Raw genomic sequence first — 21,488 nt, 5'->3', positions numbered from 1 at the left:
AAATATTAACATGCCTGCTAAAATATACGGTTTAGAATGGAATGATCTTTTTTTGTTTAAGAAATTGCTCTCTTTAAGAACTACCCTGTGCCCAGAACCCCCACGTGTTGTCCGCTGCCAGTTTTCTGAGCCCCTGGCACTTGTGTTTCGGCGCCGTGTCCTGTTTACAAAGACCATGAGCATCACTTAGCTCTGGTTAAGTTAATGTTAATTAACTAAATGTCCTCCTAAACCCAAAAGAACACCTATTTTAGCCATTTCAGTCAGCACAGCCCTTCATTCACTGTAACCTGGACACCGGCCGCTAGCGAACTTAGCTAACGGCGTGTGTGGAGGTGAGCATCACAATCACGTTGTACAACTGCCCCCTGAGTGACCTCTAGCTGAATTTATGGACTGCAGCTCCTAAGTTAAGGACAGAGGGCTGTGCAGCAAGAGGCGAATCAGAACAGAGCTAAGATGCAGCTGAAAAACCCTCCTGGTGCGGACGTTGGCATAGCGGCCTTCGCCGCGTACAGCTGCCCTCTGGCACCGGAGCTGGGTGCCGGGCCATGGTCAGGGCCGTGGTCGGGACGCGGGGCCGGCGCGGGTGGCTGCGTCCGCGGGCCTTCGCAGTCAGCTTCACACACTTGGTTTTACTTTGCCCGTGAGTTTCGTCCGTCTCCCTGTCCACCCGCGCCCACGCCCGCCCTCAACAGGGTTTGCGTCTGAAAAACAAAGACTGAAGTTAGATTTTTAAATGTGCACACATATTTTGTTTTTCAGGTCTTGAGTCACCACGTCCCAACATAATCCTGGGGTTAGTGATCTGTCAGAGAATAAAACGTCCCTCCAATGCCGGAGAATTAGATAAGGTAGAGGAGAAGCGGAGCCGACTTCAGACCCAGGAAGAAATGGAGGTTTCAGCCTACCCCAAAGTGCCTGCGGCCCCGCAGTCTGAGAGGAAGCCCCCCAAGTCCCAGGTGGGCTCCGGGGACACGACTGTCACCACCACCCCCCCGGGGTCTCCCCCACCGCCACCCCCGCTGCCGGAGCCACCCAGTGCGCCCGCGTCATCGTCATCATCAGTGTTGAAGATCCTGTCCTCACTCAAACCGGGAGCCGCGGGCCCCATCCCGCCCCCGCCCCCGCCCCCGCCCGCGGCCGCACCTGCCCCAGCGGCTGCCCCCTCTGCCAATTCCTCCACCTCGAAAACAGCCTCCCCCCTGGAGCACATCCTGCAGACGCTCTTCGGGAAGAAGAAGTCATTTGACCCCCCTGCCAGGGAGCCCGTGGAGACTGTCCCGGCCTCCCACCCAGAGGCCAAGGCCAAGGCCGATGGCGGGCTGCCCGCAGCGCCTCTGCTCGATCCAATTGTCCAGCAGTTTGGTCAGTTCTCAAAAGACAGAGCTTTGGAGGACGAGGAAGACGACAGACCGTACGACCCCGAAGAAGAGTACGGTCCTGAGAGAGCCTTCGACACTCAGCTGGAGCGCGGGAGGCGCCCCGACGCCGAGAAGGCCCCCGACGCCGCCGAGCGGGAGGAGGTGGCCTATGACCCCGAGGATGAGACCATTTTAGAGGAAGCCAAAGTGGCCATCGACGACCTGCCCAACAGAATGTGTGCGGACGGGAAGGGCGGCTCCGCGGAGCGGCCCGGGGAGCCCGCCGCCCCCTCCCTGGTGGAGCAGCAGAAGATGATCGAGGAGCTCAACAAGCAGATTGAGGAGCAGAAGCGGCAGGTGGAGGAGCAGGAGGCGGCGCTGCGGCAGCAGAGGGCGGCCGTCGGGGCCTCCATGGCGCACTTCTCCGTGGCCGAGGCGCTCATGTCGCCGCCCCCGAAGGCCTCCCTGCCCCAGGCCGAGCTGTTCCCGCCGCCCGAGCAGCAGACCGCGGGCCGCCCCGCTGCGCTCCCCGGCGCCCCTCCCGCGGCGGGCCCCGGCTGCGACCCGCGGCAGAGTCGGGACCCCCGGCAGGCCCGGCGGCTGGCGGAGCACTGCGAGAGCGAGGCCGGCGCGAGGCCGCCCGCAGCCCGGGACGAGGGAGCGGAGGCCGCCCCGACGGCCAAGCCCGACGGCCCCAGGCCCGAGCGCTCCGAGCGCTCCTCGAGCCCCGCGCTGCCGCCGCCGCCCACGGATGGCGCTCCCTCGGCGGGCCCGGGCGGCACGGCCAGGCCTGCCCGCAAGGTGCTGCTGCCCACGCCCCCCAGCGCCGCCTTCCAGCCCGGCTTCCCTCTGCAGAACGACGGGCAGAGTTTCGCCTCTCCGTTCTCAGGTCCGGCGTGTACCTCTCAGGAGAAATCGGTTGGCTCGTCCCAGTACGAGGATCCGAGAAATGCTCACTTTGCTGAAAAAAGTGACCACCCGGCAGCTGAACCTGACGGAGAGCCGCAGTGCAGACCCGGTGAGGGGGCCGCCACGTTCCCCTCCGCTGGACAGAGAGGAGGGGGCCCTCCGCCCCCGTCTCAGGCCCAGCGTGAGCCAGCACCGCGCACTTTCGGCACGTCGGGGCTTCATGGCCCCAATTTCCAAGGACCAAGGGGGCCAGTCCCTCCGTTTCCAGAAGAGAATATCGTCTCTAATAGCGATGGGCCCCGAGGGCCTCCGCCGGCTAGATTCGGGGCCCAGAAGGGACCCATCCCTTCCCTGTTCTCAGGGCCACACGGGCCACCCCCCTACGGGGACAGCAGGGGTCCCTCCCCCTCCCACCTGGGGGGGCCCAGAGGAGCAGCACCACCCCAGTTTGAAGACCGAAAGGACCCCCACGGGGAGAAAAGGGAATTCCAGGACAACCCGTACGATGACCTGCCCGGGCCTCCCCCTCAGCTTGAAGGACCCGAACAAGCCCAGTTCATGGGAAGTAGAGGCACGGCGCCCTTCCAGTTCGGAGGCCAGAGAAGGCCTCTGCTGTCACAGTTTAAGGGGCCCCGAGGGGGTCCCCCACCTTCTCAGTTTGGTGGTCAGAGAGGCCCCCCCCCTGGCCACTTCGTGGGCCCAAGGGGGCCGCATCCCAGTCAGTTTGAAGGACCCAGAGGCCAAGCACCAAATTTCATGCCAGGACCCAGGGGGATGCAGCCTCAGCAGTTCGAGGAGCAGAGGGTAAGCTCACCCCCGAGATTTGCCAACCCCCGGGCGCCAGCACCCCTTCCGTTTGGCGGACCGAGAGGGTCTGTGCCCTTTCCCGAGAAGAGCGAGCCCACGCCGCCCCGCTTCCACTTCCAGGGCCCGCCGGCGCCGGGGCTGAAGCCGGCGCCCAGGCCGCTGCTGGAGCTGCCCAGCCACCCGCCCGGCCACCCGCCGCCACACAGGCCGGAGCGCTGGGACGAGGCGCCCACACAGGGCCCCGAGGCCGATTTCCGCGAGAGCAAGGGCCACGAGTACCGGGGCCAGGCCTTCGAGGGGCGGCCGAGGGAGCGGTTCGAAGCCGGCCCCAAAGAGAAGCCCCTGGATGAGCCCGAGGCCGCGCTGCCGGAGAGCCGGCCGGGCCGGGCCCTGGAGGAGCGCCGGCGGGAGCGAGGGCGGCGCTGGAGCCGGGAGCGGGACTGGGAAAGGAGCCACGAACGGGGCCGGCACCGCGACAAGGACCCCGGCCGCGAATGGGACCGGAGCCGGGAGCGCGGCGCAGACAGGGACCGCGGGCGGGAGCCAGAGCGGGCGGCCGAGTGGGGCCGGAGCCGGGAGCGCAGCAGGAACCGCGAGCGGGAGCGCAGGCGGGAGCGGGAGCGGTCTCGCAGCAGGGAGCGCGGCCGGGACCGGACCCGGGAGCACGGCCGGGAGCGCAAGGACCGCAGCAAAAGCAAGGAGGGCGCCCGCGACCCCAAAGCTGAGGCCCCTCGCGCTGCGACCCCCGCTGCGACCTAGCGGCCTCGCTGCCCGAGCCCCGGGGGCCGCCCTCCCCTCCGGAGGAGCTGGCGCCGGAGCTGCGAGCACGCCGTTTGCAAAGAGCTATGGACTGAGATGCAGGATAGAATATTCTGCACATCAAAAATTACTGTAATTTTGTGTATAGTGGTTTCTTATAAAATTTCACATCTTTACAATTCTGATGCTTTTAAAAAAAAACTAAGAACTCAGTATTTCCATTTAAAATTACTGAAATGGGAAAGTGTACGGAAGCATATTGCTTTTTCAGATTATAAAGTTATCTTTTCCAATAACTTGACTATAGTAAATTTTAAGGGAATTTCAGTGGACCTTAGAGCCATACCGTTACTGACATCTCATCTGTATCTCTGTTTCTAAAAGCTGCTGTCACAGGCTCTGCGGGAGCACGCAGGCCTGGGGAGGGGGCCTTCTGCTCCTCCCTGGGAGGCTGAGAAAGACAGAGCTCGCAAATGCGTTTTTCTTTTGTCATAAAGAAATTTGAATTACAAATTTCGACCAGGAAACAAAACATTTCTTAGTTTTGCTCTGTTTTTGTATAACACCTTCTACATTTTTTTTCTCAAATAGGATTAAAAGCAACATCTGAGTAGAAATTGTTGCGTTTTTTAAATAGCAATTTATTGAAAAAGGTGTATCCTTTACCAGCCTAAAGAGAGTGAGAAAAGAAGCCAATTAAGTGTACTTTAAAACAGGGGTGGGTGGGGGGTGGCTTTGATTTGAATAATTAGGAGCATTTTGTTTGTGAAACTTGACCATCCGAGCAGCCCGTCCTGTGGCCCAGGGAAAGCACCAGCTTTTCCACCAGACTATTACACTGTCCGGTGATGCATTTTAAAGTTTGTCGTTGAAAATGGAACAGTTATTTGTGTGAAGTTTAAGATGGAAAACGGTGACAGTAGCTCTAGCTCGAGAACAATAAGCCAGGAGGCTGTTGACCAAAACAGTGTCCTGCTCCTTGTCGCGTATTTTCAAGTACTTCCGAAGCGGGAAATAGAGAAAACCTTGCTAATTTATTTGACTGTACAAATACACTTTGATAATTTTTTATATTTTCATAAACTTACTTTTGCAAGTGTAAAGTTAGAGAATTTCATTCATTCTTTGGAGTCTATTCCATTGTACATCACTACAGATTTTTCACTTTCTAGCACAAATGTTCAAATGATAAAGACACAGAGAACTCAATGACTCAGTGGTTCCAGACCAAGTGTCAGTAGGTTCAGTTGCATTGACGTGGTGTCAAGTTCCAACATCTACTATGATGTGAAGGGTTTTTTACATGTATTACAAATTTTTCTAATTTAAATACACAAATGTAAAAATCAAGTGTGTTTCTTTAGGTTTACTTGATAGAAATTTCTGTAAATTGTATTTTATATTGCAAAGTATGATATCACTGTACATTAAAACACGCAACTCCATAGGTTTTGTTACTTGAAGTAGAATAAATGTCTACAGAAGGTTTTCTGTCCCTCATGTGCGGTCACTTTTCCCTGTTGGGACTTTGGGGCTGGACGGGCTGCCCTGGTGGCTGATGTGCTCCCCCCCCCCGCACCCCTGCGCCCTCCCTCGGCAGATGTTCTATGCTGACGACCCCCAGACCACTCTGCTCCGCATGGCTAGACGCAGCCAGTGCCTGGTGCTGCCGTGGCGGGCTGCTCAGGGAGCACTGCTAAGCAGAGCGGGGGCCTGGGCCGGGCGGCGGCCGTCGCAGTCCCTTCGGGTGCCTACACGCGTGGCGGGGGCCCTGCCTGTGAACTGCAGCTAATCCCTGCTGCCCATAAGCAACCTCCACCTGGTGACCCCTGTGCTAGGGCGTCACCTCCTCGGCATGTACATCCCTGACTCCCCGGTGCGCAGAAGCGGGGAAGACATCCCTCCGGCAGGACGGGTCCCATCCTGGGTGGAGGGGCGGCAGCAACAGACTGGGGTCCTCGCCAAGCGCGCAGCCAGCCATGGAGGGCCCCAGACTCAGAGCGATCAAGGGGGTTCCACGGGGGACCCGGTGTGGGGCAGCCCCCTCCCCAGGCCACTGTAGCCTCCGAAGGATGTGTTGTCCAAGCGTGCGACAGGCCTGCCCCTTTGGGGGTGCCTGGAGGGGCCAGCCCCAAGCTCGGAGGGCCTCTGCACCCAGCTGCTGGCAGCCGAGCCCTGCAGCTCCAAGACCCCTGCCCACAGGACAGACGGCGCCAAGGCCACTGTCCCAGGGCTTCCCCAGTGCGTCCGGGGACCAGGCCCGTCCCAGGGCCTCAGTCCACCATCATACGCGCCTCAGAGGCTTGGCCTCGTCTGTGTTCGCCCCACAGCCCTCCTTTCACAGGCTCCACAAAACCCTCACGTGGCGCCAGGCAGCTCTGCCCTCCCCCTGCCATCCGTCATCCCCACCCCATGACCACGTAGCCAACGTCACCATGATGCAGGCTCGCTGAGCTGCATGCGGCTCCCCAGAAACCTGGCCGGGAGGAGTGCGGACGCGGCCAGCCAGGGCAGTCCCCGGGCCCTGGACATCGCGGTGCCCGTGGGGACCCTCTGCGGACAGCCAGCGGAGCCCGTTCCCAGACGGCTCACGGGTGCCGGGCCCCCCAGCAAGTCCAGGGCCCCGGCTGCTGGGGTGGGTGGTGGCCGCAGGCCCCTGGGGGAGGCAGGAGCACCCACACGCCCCGTGACTTGCCCGGAAGTGCTGGTCACGGGGGTTTTCCCTGAACCTTCTTCCCCTCTGCTTCTCCTTCACAAAATCGGGACTCTACACGTTCTTACATCTTTGCTGCACGTGTTTTATCCTGGGCGGCTCCCAAAGGCATCGAGTCGTCATCAGAAGCATTATTCGTGTTTTCCACGTTGTTCAGAAGGTTCACACCCTGCTGCTTTCGAGAGGATGAAAGTGGATGCTCCCTGCAGGTCCGAGGCCCTAAGATCTGTCCCCGCGCCCCGAGGCCCCAGAAACACGCGTTCCTGATGGTATTTCCAGCCCCTCTCCTCTGTGCGAGTGTGGCCGACGTGCAGGGATGTATCACCAAGGAGCTACAGTCAGGAGCCCAAGGAGGAGATTGAGAGGTTTCTGTCCGTCTGCCTCACAGGAACCTAGAGCCAGGCACTCCCAAGGGGGACACCCGGCCTCTGCTTGTCACTTTGTCCTCATGGCTGCAAGAAGGCTCCCCTGCAGCCATCACATCGTCCCCTCCCTGCCCTAGAAGCCAGCAGAAGAGACACAAGCTCCCGGGCACACCTGCCCCACCTGCTCCCCTTGTGGTCAACGCTGTCACACAGCCCCCCCAGGGGACTGCCGCTGCAACAGGGGCGGCCTCAGGCACCACGGTAGGAAGGGCAGGTGCTACACTTGCCGGTTTCTCATCAACGACCTCAAATTAAATTCCCATCACCCAGCAGGCCAGTCACCAGACACCGACCCCCAAAGCACATCAGCAACAGGACCATGTCACCCCCGAGGGGCCAGAGCTGGCTCCGGGGTGCGGATCTCGGTGGCTGCGACGGCGTGTGGCCCTTCCAGGAGCCCAGCACCCTGACGCGCGGCCCATCGGGCGCCAGAATGTCCTGGCAGAGCAAGGCAGCTGAGGAAAGTCTGTGGGGGCCCCGGGGAGTCACCAGGCTCCAAGGGGTGGGAAGTGGCCCGAAACAGAGGAGGATGCTCCCGCATGACGGTCGGTAAGCAGCCCTCTCCGGTGCCCATGCGGGGCCTCGCGAGTCCCCTCTGTCCCCGCAGGGGCACCCAGAGTCGTGCGGGCACCTCGATGCGCCAAGTAAGGGGAAGAAGGCAGACCCATCATGTGACACACAGGTGGGATCCAACTCAGGGGGCAGGAAACGGGGTGGGGTCAGGGGGGCTGCCCCAAGGGGCAGCGGGGAGTCTGGGCGGGGGTCGGGGGGGCCCCCCCGTTGGGCAGGGCAAGGCCCGCCGCTGTCCACACTGCTGATGTCAGACGCCAGAGGCCAAGAGCGCAGAAGGACACAGCGCGCGCAGATGTGTCTCCCAAGTCTGCGTGGTCCTCGTCCCGCATCTGGCCGCATCTGGCCGCGGGGCCTTCTTCACCACCTGGCCCGCGCTCCGTGCCCGAGACCACCGCTGCGTCCTCTGGACGAGGCTCTCTCCCCCTCGGACTGCGTCTTCTAGAACTGGAAGTTGCAGGAACAGGCAGCCAAGATCCCGCTCGTGGCTCAGAGGCGCTAACGGTGAGAGGAGCCAGCGCACTTCCACCCCTCGATTCCCAGATCCGTGAACCCCGGCTGCGCACGGGGAGCTGCATAAGCCGGTTGCCCACTTAGCACATACGCCATTTCCTGGAAGTCACTGCAAGGTGAGGGCCTGCAAGGTGAGGCTGCCCAGCTGGCACCGTGACCCAGTCTGCAAAAGGCCGTCACGTGCGCCCATCAGAACCGTCAAAAGCCAGAACATGACACCAAGGGGTGGCGAGGGTGCGGAGCAGCAGGCGATGTCACCCGTGGCCGGCGGGAACGCTCTGGGAGACGGGCTGCAGGTTTCTTACAAAACTTATCACACGGTCCACAGCCGCTCTTGTTGGCATTTATCCAAAGAAGTAGGAGACTCCGGTCCACACAAAACCCTGCCCGCGGGTGTTGATGGCAGCTTTATTCATGACTGCCAGGGCTCAGAAGCAACCAAGAGCCCTCCAGTGGGGGACGGCTGCGTGAACTGCGGACTGTCCAGGCGGGGGGGTGTTGCTCAGGCTAAGGAGGAACGAGCTGTCAGGCCACGAGAGACACGGAGGAGCCCTCCACGCACATCACGAAGTGAAAGAAGCCAATCCGAAAAGGCTGCACACTGCATGATGCCAACTACACGACGTTCTGGAAGAGGTAAAATTATGGACACAGGAAGATCCGTGGCTCCCAGGGCGGCAGGGGAGAGAGGGATGAACACACAGAGCACAGAGGAGTTTTAAGGAAAACACCCAGCACGCGACCCAACACACACACCCTGCGCGCGTCTTGTTAAATTTACACGCAAGGATATATTTTTCAGCGATTACAAAGGGCGTCGATTTTAGCCGCCGCGTGCGCAGGTTCGTTGCTGGCTTTGGGCCACAGTGAGCTCTGAACGGTGTTCTAGTCCGTGACCTCGGTGAAGTCCCTCGGCAGCTCTTCCCAAGGATTCCGTAGGCTTCCTACAGAGCCCATCACGTCGTCTGCAAGGAGCCAGCTACACCTCCGGCTGGACGCCTTCGCCGCCGCTCGCTTTCCCGCGCCGAGCAGAGCCCGTAGCAGGAAGCTGAACACGAGTAGTGCCGGGGGACGTCTCTGCCTTTCTCCGAACCTGGGGCGGGACATTCAGTCTCGTCCTCTTACGTACCGTGCTAGCTGCAGTTATTTCAGAGATGCCCCGGACCACGTGCAGGAAGTTCCCTTCCCTTCGTGGCTTGTAGAGTTTTGTTCTGCTTTTTAATCAGAAATGGATGTTAGATCTGTCAAACGCTTTTTCCCCCTGTTTCGGTCGGTTAACATAGTAAAGGATGTTGGTTGATTTTCTTTCTTTTTAAAATATTTTATTTATTTGACACAAAAAGAGCAAGCACAAGCGGGAGGGGGGAGGGGGAGGGAGGCGGGAGAAGGAGAAGCAGGCTCCCCGCTTGGCAGGGAGCCCACTGTGGGGCTTGATCCCAGACCCTAGGATCGTGACCCAAGCCAAAGGCAGGTGCTCAACCAACCAAGTCACCCAGGCGCCCTGGCGGATTTCCAAATGCAAACAAATGTTGTCTCACTGGAATAGGTTCTATTTGGTTGCAATGCATCATTCTCTTTAAGAATCCTCTTCGATTGATTCAATTTGTGAAGATCGTATGAAGAATTTTTGCAGGTTTGTTCACGTCCGACATTGCTCTATGGTTTTATATTCCTGTAATATCTTCACGTGGCTTTGAAATCAAGTCACGCTGGTTTCACAGAATGCATATTTGTGGAACGGTTTCACGTGCGACGCTTACTCTCCTGACGCGTGGCTCACACAGAGGATGCGCTTCTTGTTCTCACCGTGGGTCCAGAGCCACTCAACTGACTTTAGGACCTACCATGGGTCTTCCCGTAGATAATGACCATGTGTGCCGTGCTGCCCTCCCTTGACCCGTAGTCCTTTCTTCACGGTCCCTCTCAAACTGTTTTCTTGCCTGCCCTTTTGGGGCAGAAGCCTGCTCTGTGCTCACAGTAGCCACGGCTGGACCCTTCCTCACCCCTGCACCCTAGGCTCGGCCTGGATTCTCAGGACTGCCTCCGGAGGGGGGAGGCAGGCAGAGCCACTGGGAGTGACGCGGACTTTAGAAAAGCAGGTTTGGTCCTCTGTTCACATTTATGGTGCAAGCTCCGGGAAAGCCAGACCTCCTCACATTTCACGTCTAAGCAAAAGAAGCCTCGAAGACTCACATCTGCAAGAAGTCCACCCAAACAAGAAATAAAAAAGCGCCGTGGGTGCCAAGGGTCTCTGCTCCCGGGGGTGAGAAGCCACACTGCACCCCCTCGGCGATCTGGCTGCGGGGAGGGTCCTGTGACCCAGCGCCAGGCCCGTGGGACGCGGTGGCTCCCAGGTCCCACCCGGGCCTAGATGAGGATCCGCCTTTCCACACGGTCCCGATGACTCCGCGAGGGGTCTGCGTGGGCGCCACGCTCGGGACCCTCCAGGCCTCGCCCACGTCATTCCGTGCATCTCGTGTCTCTCTGATTCCGGTTCTCAAGCCGATGCACCGCAACCACCCGCGCAGGCTTCCGTGCCCCGCGGGGGGGGCCGAGCTGGGACCCGGCTCCTGCTGCACGACGCCCGGGACCGAGGGCGCCGCTCCCTGCCGAGGCCGCTTTCGGCCGAAGGAAAGCAAAAAAGCAGTGTTGAGACCGCGTGCGCGGCGCGACGTCGCCTTTGTTCCGAGGGAGGACGCGGCGCGGGAGCACGGGGAGCACGGCGGCCGCAGGTGCGAGCGACTGCCAGCAGGCGCGGCCGCGGGGTCACCCAGGTGCACGGAGCCGAGGCCGCACCTGCGAGGGGCTGGAGCGCGCGCACCCTTCCCGCCCGGCCCGGCCCCGCCCCGAGCTGCGCGCGCAGCCCTCGCCCCGCCCAGCCCCGCCCCGCCCCGCCCACACCTGCGCGCGCAGCCCGCTGCCCCGCCTCCCTCATCTCGGCCCTGTCCGACCCACCCCGGCTCCGCCCCGCCCACACCTGCGCGCGCAGCTCCCGTGGCGGCCGCGGCCGGGGGCGGGGCGGGGCGGGGCGGGGCGGGGCGGGGCCCGGGCGGTTGGCGGGGGCGGGGCCGGGGGCGGGGCCGCCGCGCAGGGGGTGGGGTTTCCGTTGCGGGGCGGGGCGGCGCAGGCGCGCTGCGGGCCGAGCGGTTTCCCGCCCCCAACGTCGCCCGGCGAGGCCGCGCCGGCCCGGTGCCCGCCGGCCCCGCCCCGCGCGCCCCGCCGTTGGCGCCGGCATGTCGGGCCCCGGGCCGCGGGAGCCGCCGCAGGCGGGCGGGCCGGCGGGCCCCGAGGGCGCGGACGCGGCGCCGGGCGAGGCGGGGCTGAGCTTCACGACCACCGACCTGAGCCTGGTGGAGATGACGGAGGTGGAGTACACGCAGCTGCAGCACATCCTCTACTCGCACATGGAGGCGGCGGCGGCCGACGGCGAGCTCGACGCGCGCCTCAGCTCGGCCTTCCTGGCGGCGGCGGCCCCGGGCGCGGCGGCGGCGGCGGCGGCGGGCGGCTTCGCGGCGGCGGCGGCGGGGGGCGCGGCGGCGGCGGCGGCGGCGGCGGGGGGCGGGGGCGCGGCGCCCGTGTACCCGGTGCTGTGCCCGCCCGCGCTGGCCGACGGCGGCTTCGCGGGCGCCGCGCCCTGCCTGGGCCACGTCGACTTCCAGGAGCTGCGCATGATGCTGCTGAGCGAGGCGGGCGCCCCCACCGCCCCCGCCGCGCCCGCCGCCCCCGCCGCCCCCGCGCCCGCGCCCGCGGAGAAGACGCCCGGCGCCGACGGCCCGGGTCCGGGAGCGCCGCGGCCCAAGGTGCCCGACGGCGGCGGCAAGGAGAACGCGGAGGGCGCGCCCGAGGCGCGGGCCAAGTCGGCCGTGCGGGTCCGCCTGGAGGACCGCTTCAACAGCATCCCCGCCGAGCCGCCGCCCGCCCCGCGCGGCGCGGAGCCCCCCGAGCCCGGCGTGGCGCTCAACAAGTGGGTGTCCCCCCGCCGCCCTCCCGGGGGCCGGGCGCTGGGGGGGCGCGGGGGCGCGGGGCGGGCCCGCCGGTGGGTGTGCACCGCCCGTGCACCCCGTGCGCCGCCCCCGCCGCCGCTGCGGCCTCCGCTGTGTGCCCGGCTGGGCCTGGGTGTGCGCGGCGGCCCCCAGCCCCCTCTGGCCGGCGTCTCCAGGGAGGCAGGCCCCGCGGGGTGCCCCGTGCACGTGCCCGCGAGCCGACGGAGTGCAGATGCCTACCCCGGGCGGGCCCTCTGCTCTGCACCCCGAGTGCACAGGCGCTCTGAGGACCCGAAGCTTTTGCGCCGAATTATCCACCTAAATATCAGGAGGAGCGTATCCCCCCCCCCCCCACACACACACACACTGGCTCAGGCCATCAGGCCAGGGGGGCTCCACACACAGATGAGCCTTGGGGGAAGGAAAGTGTCCTGTTGTGAGGCTTGGATGACACAAGGCACCTTCACCCTGTAGCCGGGATGCCAGCCCGTTGGTCACGTCCCAGACACGTCTGCTGCAGGGGAGCAGCCCCTGCTGGGGTGGCGCCTCGGCTTCCTATGCCTCGCACCCCTGTGGTTTTCCCCCATTTTGCCCCTAGTCATCAGATTTTGGAGAAAGGTCCTAAAGAGATGGAGAGAGACTGGCGTCAGGTGACGTCTAGCCCCGTGGTCCTCTGTGAGGAAGAAGTTTGAGCTTGTCCCCTGCATCGCTGGTGGATCACTGTTCTCTAGAGGTTTCCACGAGGAGGGGGCTCATCCTGCTCGGTCCGAGCTGCCTAGAAATCCCGGTGCTATCCGGGAGAGTGCTGGTGATCGCAGCGTTCGGGACCCTCGGCCTGCCACACGTGGTTCACGCGTCTCCGGGTCCCCTTTGTCTTGGCAGTTTGGTGACTCTTATCCGACATCCTTCCGAATTCATGAACGTTCCTCTTCACCAGCAGCAGAACAAATGCACGACGTTGGTGAAAAATAAAACCGCGGCGGCCGCCACCGCCTTACAGTTTACCTGCCCTCTGTTCACGGCGAATGCCTGCTCCGCGGCCGGGGGATCGAGCCTCTCACAGACGCAGGTAAGCGACAGGCCCGTCACGTGCTGCGCTTTTGTACGAAATGGGTTTTATTTTCATCAGGTCCGAAGGATTTGGTTTTCTTTCATCGAGCTTAATAATTTTTAAGATCAAGAGCGTCGATGGGGTTTGGGAAATCTTACAATCCTCAATGTGCCTGAAGTTACCCGAATTGCGTTAACACCTTTGACGTAACCTGGGTTAGATGCATTTGATTTGTGTGCATGATGGTAAACTTCCTGTTGCTTCGTTTTCTCCAGGGCTCTGGTAACCCATGTTCTATACTCGAAGCTGCCAAGCATCAGGACATCGGATTGCCTAGAGCATTTTCTTTCTGTTACCAGCAGGAAATTGAATCCACTAAACAGACTTTGGGCAGTAGAAACAAAGCTTTGCCTGAGCAGGTTTGGATTAAAGTAGGAGGTAAGCCATAAAGCAGAGGGAGCACTGCCCTGCTGGCATCCTGGCCCTGGTGGGGAGGGGGAGAGGCCGCGGGCGAACATGAAGTGGTCTTGGAAGCGTATCTCTACTTGGGGGACTCTTCTTCCTCCCCTTTCTCCCAGTCATTACACTTTTGAACATTCTTTTGAGTTTCAGACATCTGATACTGTTTTAAAAGATTTATCCATGTATTTCAGAGAGAATGAGCACACAAGCGGGGGAAGGGGGAAGTGGGGGAGGAGGAGAGAGAGAACCTCCAGCAGACTCCCCATTGAGTATAGAGCCTGACGTGGGGCTGGATCCCACCCTGAGATCACGACCTGAGCAAAACTTAGGACTTGGCCGCTCAACCAACTGAGCCACCGAGGCGCCCCTCAGACATTGTTTTTATGCTTAGTATGGAAACACTGAGTTTAGGGGCGGCTTTTTCTTTCCAGTAACCTCTGTAAACAGGAAAATGATGGACTTACATGAATTTTCAGTTTCCTTCAAGTTGCTGAAAGCACTTAATAGTTGTTGTTTTATTTTTTCATATTTTATATTTCGTGAGTGAGGCAGGAGGCTGAAGTCTACCAGGAGCTTTAGGAGACAATCTGCAGATTGAGTTGGGAGCGAGAGGCCATAAGGTGATTCAGAAAGTGGTAGAAATTAACTGCTGAAGGCCGACTTCGCTCACCTTGAGAGCGAGCTCATAAACCCTTTCCTCCTGCAAACAGGTTATTTTTCGGCTTAACAAAATAACATTAAGCTTTTCCAGAGCTGATGCGGGTAGGGCCGGGATGGAGTGCCGCACTCCTCAAGGCAGTGGGACGTTCTCCTCGTTAGCACTTTTTTACACAGAAGGATGCGCTATCATTTGCGAAGGGAAAGGCTGATAGTAAAATAAACCATGTGCTAACTCCTCAGCTTCAGGAGCAGAATATTCCCAACGCTGTGAATTCCCCGCCATGTCTTCCTTGCAGGTCCTGTTCTGAGAGTTGTGTGTAGGGAGCCTCTTGCCACAGAGACTCTGGTTTTGTTTGGCGTCTCGGGAAGGCACATCAGCGCGCATGCTAGTTAGGCGCCGGCGGTTCTCCGAGTGGTGGGATTTGCCGTGTTCCTCTAGCATGAGTAAGAGCTGTGGTGTGACTCCTCCTCCCGTGGGCGGAATCACTTGTCAGCTGAGGGCACATGTAACCATCAGGCACTTAGGTCTTGTCCTCTTCTGAGCATGGCAGGGAGAGTACCGGCTGTCACGTTTGAATAATTGTATAAAAGAAAATCCTTGGGAGAACGGTTTTTGGGTTTTTTTTTCCCCATTCTGAACATCAGAAAAATCGAACAAGTCTTGGTTTCTCTATTCATAGGTGGCAGCTAACTCCTGTTGATGAGAAAAGGGACTTTGACAAGGTTATGTACTGAGTACATAATACTCAGTGTTTTAAAGATTTATGTTCACTGTTGTGGTTTGGAGCTTGGAGCTTTGTGCTAACTGCTTGCTTGCACCAGTTACTGTAGTGGGTACAGCTCTTCCCGTTCCATTCTGGGTGTTCCTTGCCTGTTCACGTGTCTGTTTTGGACTGAAAAATGCCACAAAATACGTTCAGCATTAACGGGGACAAGTTAAATTAAATAAAAAATTAAAATACCACTTTTTTCTTCTTTTGCAAAGAAGAAGCGCTATGTAAGCAAGCCATAAATAAGAGGAATCGGAGTAGAATACGTCAGCTGGACACAAATGTAGAACGAAGAGCCCTTGGAGAGATTCAGAACGTGGGCGAAGGCTCCACCGCCACACAGGGCGCTTGGCCGCCCGCGGAGTCCTCGCAGGCAAACCTCGGGGAGCAGACCCAGAGCGGGCCCCAGGGAGGAAGGTCGCAGCGTAGGGAGAGGCACAACCGCATGGAAAGAGATAGAAGGTAATGCGTGTGATTGCTCATCAACACGCAAGTTTACTATAGGTACTAGCCGTAATCGGCAAGTTAGTCATGAACAGTAGTTTAGCTATTTCAAAATGTGTGCAAAGTGGAGAAGAGTGGCCAGAGTAAATGTTGACTTTGTTTTGCTAGGTGGATCGGGGTCCCCAGGATCACCCCTAGGCTTGAGGATTCATTACGAAGACTTACGGCTTTGAATTATTACAGAGAAAGGACACAGCAAACTTAGCAAAGGTGCCTGGGGAGGAGTCCAGGGAGCCAGAGGCGAGCTCCCAGGTGTCCCCTCCCAGGGGACTCCCAGATGCACTCCGCTCCCCCAGCACCGGGTCCCGAGCCGGGGAAAATGTTGCCAGCTGGGAACGCTCGCGAGAGACACGGTGCCCCGAGATTGCCCTGGCGGGGCGGGTCATGGAGGCATTCCCTACCTGGCGAGCCGCCAAACCCCGGGCCCCCAGAAGGAGAGCCAGCGCTCAGCATGAGCCCTGTTGTTTGTACAGACATTTTAAGCACAGTTAGGCACCTAACTAATGGTGCTGGGAACCCTCCTGAAATCCCAGTTCCCAGAGGCCTCAGGGGCCGGCCTCGTGAGTGGGCCTCCAGCAGACAGCTGGGCTGCACACCAGGGCACCGGCTTTGCCTGGTTCTTCTAAGAATGTTGGGGAAGAAGGGGTGTAAAACTGTTATTTAGGTCGTTTTATTTGCAGAATTTATTTAGATTTCATGTAGAACCAAAAGGTGGTTAATTTTTCTCTGTTTCAGGTGGGTTTTTACCTGATGTTTCTTTAAGTTAATTAACTGAATCATTTGCGGGGTACTTTGGACCAGTTTCCTTTCTATAGCACGGGGCAAGGCAAATACTCAACTTGGAAGCTCCAGGGTTGACCTAAGGCAATTTATTTCTTTTTATGGGATATTCCAGCTAGCTAGCCAGCCAGCGATCGTTCTTAGACCTGTACACACACACACAGTCTCTCTCTCTGTCTCTCTGTCTCTCTGAAGGATGTTGTGTGAACAATGAAGAAGAGCTTTCCTACTCTGGCGTTTCATCCACATTTACTGAGTACTTACGTGTAGGACCCTTACACCGTGTGTGGACACCCTGACATTCCCTAGGTTCACACACTGCAGGCTCACCACCTCTCCGGCTCTTGTCTGTAAAGTAGAGCTACGTCCTGCAGTCAAACACATGGGTGTGGAAAGGGTCTGGCTCTGTCTAGAAGTTCAAGAACGCGTCAAAATGCCAGCTGTCGTGTTGGCCTTATGAGGTTGCCACGTCAGAGCCCAAGTGTGCATGTGGGAAGGTGGGCATCAAGGGTCGTGCTGCGCAAGCTTCTCCGTGTCAGCTTCTCTAGGACCTGGCATTACACTGAGTATCCTCCGTGAGACTTAAAATGGCCTAATCGTAAGACTCAACTTGTGATTTAACTTATCTCTCTAAAAAAGAATTACCTCTAAAGAGACGGGGTTTCAGGACGTTAGCAGGCTGGTAGTCTGTGATCCTTTTTTGAACCGGGACCCCCTTGGAGATCAGAGCTTGACCTCTAGCTGTGGGTGAGTTCCTTGGCACATGGAGAGTGGGGTGGTAACTTTTGAGTGAAAAAACATCTACCCAGAAAAAGCACACACAGAATTTTGCTTCCAGTTTTGGGGGTTTGGCTCCATCCCTGGTCTAGAGACTTGAACCTGGCCCTTGCTCCTGGCCCATGAGAAGTCTGTGGGGAGGAGCCTGCAGCAGGACGGCCCTGCGGTACCAGCGGAGCGCGGTCCCCGAGCCCCGGTGCCAGGCCGGGAGACGTTTGCTTCCACTTCTCAGCTTGATTACTTTGGGTTTTGACTGTAGGCGCAGAATCCGCATTTGCTGTGATGAGCTGAACCTTTTAGTCCCGTTCTGCAACGCGGAGACGGATAAGGCGACCACCCTGCAGTGGACCACAGCGTTTCTAAAGTACATTCAGGAAAGACATGGAGATTCTCTGAAAAAGGTCAGTGTTCAGGGCAGATTATCAGAATTTTACGAATGTTTTCAGTGATCTTATTTATCGTTTTTTCCCTAAGGTATCCCAGAGTGTCCTTTGTTCCCTGGAATCCAGCGTCAGATACTGAGTTCACTGGGAACGAGCTCCGCTCGTTAATGTGGTAACTCACCGTTTACCACAGTAATAATCACAGCCTGGGTTGGTTCACTCACCAAGTGACTCACCAAGTGACTGGTAGCAGTCGTCAGATAACACGTTGAGCACCTGCCGTATGCAGCAGCTTGTATGGGGCTTGAAGGGGCTTCAGGGGTGATGACATTTTCAGCCTCTGAGAACTCTGTGAAGGGACAAAACAAGAATAGTTAAGAATTAAGGAGGGGAGAGAGGCAGATAAACGTGAAGCAGTCTGAAATTCAAATGCATTCAAAGACGGAGAAGAGAGACCCTTTCACACGCTGGGTGACGGGATGACGTGGGGGCTTTGGGGCCCGAGCACCTGGCTCCTCGGGCAGCCGGCACTGCCCTGACCCTGTCTGTTCGGCCCCAGGGGCAATCCCAGCGCGTGAGTGCGGCTCGTGGGGGACGGAACACGTGGTGTGAGTGAGAGTCCGGCTGCCCCCTCCTTGGTGACTCAGATGGAGGGACGGAGGCGTTCACTGCCTTGGCTTCAGTGCTCTGCCCCGGGGGGCCTCGACTCCAGGTACCGGTGTCGGCGTGCTGGTGGTCAGGGGGAGTGCCGATGAGGCCTCAGGTGAAACCAGCGCACCCTGATTCTGGTGCTGTCGAAGCCGCTGTGTGGCCGCAGCATCTGTTAGGGACCGAGCTGAGGTGGGTGCACACTCATGGGAGCCTTTTAAAAAGAGCCTGCTGTGTCCAGATCCTGGCGGGGGTCTGTGTTTCTGTTGCCCCCTCTGACTCCGCGTGGTCCTCACGATACGTGAGCTGTGGGGTTTCATTGTACGTGTGATCGCGATTGAGTGACATTTGTGTCACATTCCTCCTGATTAGATCATTTATGTTTATCATACAGGTACTCTTTGATGTTATTTGTTAGAGGCAGACTGTTAAGTTTAATCAAAATAAAGCTTTTATGTATATTTTTATCGCTTTTTAAATCTTAACTCCAGCCATTTAATACAGCGTAATATTAGTTTCAGGGGTACAATACAGTGGCCCCGCACTTCCATACCTCACCTGGTGCTCATCACAACAGGTGCGCTCCTTCAGCCCCCAGCCCTGCCCTCTGGTGACCTTCAGTGTGTTCACTAGGGTTAAGATTCTGTTTCTTGCTTTGTCTTTCTTTTTTCCCTTTGCTCATCTGTTTTGTTTGTTTAAATTCCACGTATGAGTGAGATAATGTATTTAATTGTCTTTGTCTTTCCACAGTTTGGCTGTGGGCATTGCTGCTGTAAACGTTGGGATACAGGAGCCCCTTCTAATCTGCATTTTTGTACCCTTTGGGGTAAATACCCAGTAGTGCCATTGCTGGGTCGTAGGGTGGCTCTGTTTGTAACTCTTTGAGGACCCTCCACGCTGATCTCCAGAGCGTCTGCACCAGCCCGCATCCCCACCAGCAGCGTGAGAGGGCTCCCCTTTCTCTAAATCCTCACCAACATCTGTTGTTTCCTAACGTGTTAACTTTACCTATTCTGATAGGTGGGAGGTGGGATCTCATGGTGGTTTTGACTTGCGTTTTCCTGATGCCGAGGGATGTGGAGCATCTTTTTGTGTGCCTGTTCCCCACCTGGGTGTCTTCTTTGGAGAAAAGCTTTTATGTTTTTGAAAACGACTTAACGTTTAGCTTTGTGTACCTATTAATAGTGAATTATTGATATAATTCATTCATGATGAAGGTGCTTACAACAAAAAATTTGTTAACTGTCTTTGTATATATTCAGAGGTTAAAGAAGCTAAAACTTATGGGTACTATATTTTGTATTCCATATGTGTTATGTTTCCTGGGTATTTCTGAAGCTTAATTACATTGAATGTGTAGATTGTTTCTGGATCAGAGTTAGGACGTGTCAAGAAACAGGCTGCAGGAATCCCTGGGGGGCTCAGAGGTTTAGCGCCTGCCTTTGGCCCAGGGCGCGATCCTAGAGTCCTGGGATCGAGTCCCACGTCGGGCTCCCTGCATGGAGCCTGCTTCTCCCTCCTCCTGTGTCTCTGCCTCTCTCTCTCTCTTTTTCTATGTCTATCATAAATAAATAAATAAATCTTTAAAAAAAAAAAAGAGAAAGAAACAGGCTGCAGTAGATGTCGGGGACATGTTGTTGGGATTAGCACATAACTCCCCAAGCAGGGTCTATGGCTATTTTCTTAGTAACTGGTCTCTCTGATTTGTGTAGTTGTGTTTTTACAGATAAGACACATGAGAATTTTGTTATTTGTTTATATTTTATTTATTTATTTGTGAGAGAGTGAGCGGGGGTGGGGGTGCAGAGGGAGAAGCACACTCCCCACTGAGCAGGGAGCCCGACGCTGGACTTGATCCCAGGACCCTGAGACGATGACCTGATCCAAAGACAGATGCTTCACCCACTGAGCCACCCAGGCGCACCTATGTGAGTGTTTTAAACGATTTTCCTAAATCGTTTTAGTATATATTTTCATTCCACAGATCACTCTACCCAGGCTTATTATGTTCGAGATGCTGGGGATCATCCTTTGAATGAGACCGAGACAGTGCTGGTGACGTGGTTGGTGCTCAGGTGTCTCCGTCCTGTCCCGAGGAGGAGAGCTGCTCTGCGGGCCCTGCCTGCAGAGGGGGCTCCTTAGGTTGGATGTCGAGGGCTCTGGAGGGTTTTAGGTAGCAGTGGCATGTCAACCTTAAAATAGCCAGTGATGCCTGCCTTTGGCCCAGGGTGTGATCCTGGAGTCCCGGGATCAAGTCCCACATCCGGCTCCTTGCATGGAGCCTGCTCCTCCCTCTGCCTGTGTCTCTGCCCCTCTCTCTCTCTCTCTCTCTGTCATGAATAAAAAATAAATGCAATCTTAAAAAAATAAATAAAATAAAAGTCAGTGATTTTACTAGCAAAATGAGTTTATTGGGGAATACAGGAACTGCGATTCAGGATACCCAAGCTGGAGTGTACACATGCAAGCCCCAAGAGACAGGGAAGGCCAGCTTTCTTAGGTTTTAGGGAGGAATCAGGGCGGTTGTTTTGGACGGAAGTCTGCTGGAGAAGGGGGTTTTGGTGGTTGTGGTGGTTTTCCACTAGCGCAGGCTGTGGCCAGTGCAGTGTTGCTGGGGCAGGGAGCTGTGGCGGCGGCCCCCCTCGCCACGTAAGTCTTTCTGCCTGTGTCGCTCGGCTGCAGCTCGCAAGCCCCCGAGGTGGCCCGACCCCGTCTCCAGGGAGGCCTGTTGTGCTGTCTCCACAGGTACCGTCTGATTGATGTTTTCCAAGGTCACCCTGGATGTAGAGGTTGAGGTGGGCAGGCGTAGAGGCGAAACCGGGGCTGGCCAGGGGCAGCAGGCAGCGGGAGGGCAGGACGGGGGACAGGGACCTGGCTCGCCCAGCTGGGTGGATGGTGCTGACCGCACGGGGGACATGGAGTTCACAGGGGGGGTCCAGCCTCTGTCTCAGACGTGCTGCAGTTTCAGTGCCCAGCAGGTGTCAAGTGATGTCCAGAAGGCCATCAGTAGAGGGGTCTGGTCATTGTCAGCCAATGGCTGGTCCCCTTGGTGCTCTTTATCTTGTCTTTTTTTTTTTTTTTTAAATTCCATTTTAGTTCCAGTGTCATTATCGTACAGTGTTCTGTTAGTTTCAGGTCACTTTGTGTTCTTTTCCTAAGGAACAGACATAGAGCACGATGGTACCTGATGCCCCCACCTGACCCCTGGGCCAACCGTTTTCCCCTCACGCACTCACGTTTGCTGCATAATTTCACAGTCGTTATAGGCACCAGTGTCTGCAGGCGTCTCCTAGAAAATCTTTGTATTTTATTTATTTATTTAATGTATTTATTTATTCATTCATCCCTGAGAGACACAGGCAGAGGGAGAAGCAGGCTCCATGCAGGGATCCCAACATGGGACTCCATCC

The 21,488-nt window shown here is 57.6% G+C and overlaps 2 protein-coding genes and 1 long non-coding RNA gene across 9 annotated transcripts in view; 2 read left to right on the top strand and 1 right to left on the bottom strand.

Moving 5' to 3' along the window:
• DIDO1 (death inducer-obliterator 1) overlaps positions 1-5,327 on the top strand; it is a 49,820-nt gene extending 44,493 nt beyond the window's left edge. For all 5 annotated transcript variants that reach the window (XM_072801659.1, XM_072801660.1, XM_072801663.1 and 2 more), the window contains exon 17: positions 766-5,327. In XM_072801659.1, the coding sequence (XP_072657760.1) occupies positions 766-3,839 (3,074 nt within the window). In that variant the 3' untranslated portion in view covers positions 3,840-5,327. The remainder of the gene's footprint in view (positions 1-765) is intronic.
• The window catches only part of LOC140618781 (uncharacterized), a 20,723-nt gene extending 9,184 nt beyond the window's left edge, over positions 1-11,539 (bottom strand). Inside the window, exon 1 of the long non-coding RNA XR_012018844.1 lies at positions 11,402-11,539. This is a non-coding gene — a long non-coding RNA (uncharacterized lncRNA). The remainder of the gene's footprint in view (positions 1-11,401) is intronic.
• TCFL5 (transcription factor like 5) overlaps positions 11,283-21,488 on the top strand; it is a 15,682-nt gene continuing 5,476 nt past the window's right edge. The window contains exons 1-6 of one of the 3 annotated variants that reach the window (XM_072801683.1): positions 11,283-12,024; positions 12,926-13,112; positions 13,370-13,532; positions 15,205-15,448; positions 17,307-17,448; positions 20,063-20,467. In XM_072801683.1, coding sequence (XP_072657784.1) covers positions 11,294-12,024; positions 12,926-13,112; positions 13,370-13,532; positions 15,205-15,448; positions 17,307-17,448; positions 20,063-20,113 — 1,518 coding nt within the window. In that variant the 5' untranslated portion in view covers positions 11,283-11,293 and the 3' untranslated portion in view covers positions 20,114-20,467. Of the gene's footprint in view, positions 12,025-12,925; positions 13,113-13,369; positions 13,533-15,201; positions 15,449-17,306; positions 17,449-20,062; positions 20,468-21,488 lie in introns of those variants that run through there. The other 2 variants (XM_072801682.1, XM_072801681.1) reach the window with 2 other exon arrangements.

Source organism: Canis lupus, chromosome 26 (assembly GCF_048164855.1).
Source record: "Canis lupus baileyi chromosome 26, mCanLup2.hap1, whole genome shotgun sequence".
NCBI classification, from domain to species: Eukaryota; Metazoa; Chordata; class Mammalia; order Carnivora; family Canidae; genus Canis; species Canis lupus.
This window is presented reverse-complemented; position numbering and strand designations above follow the sequence as displayed.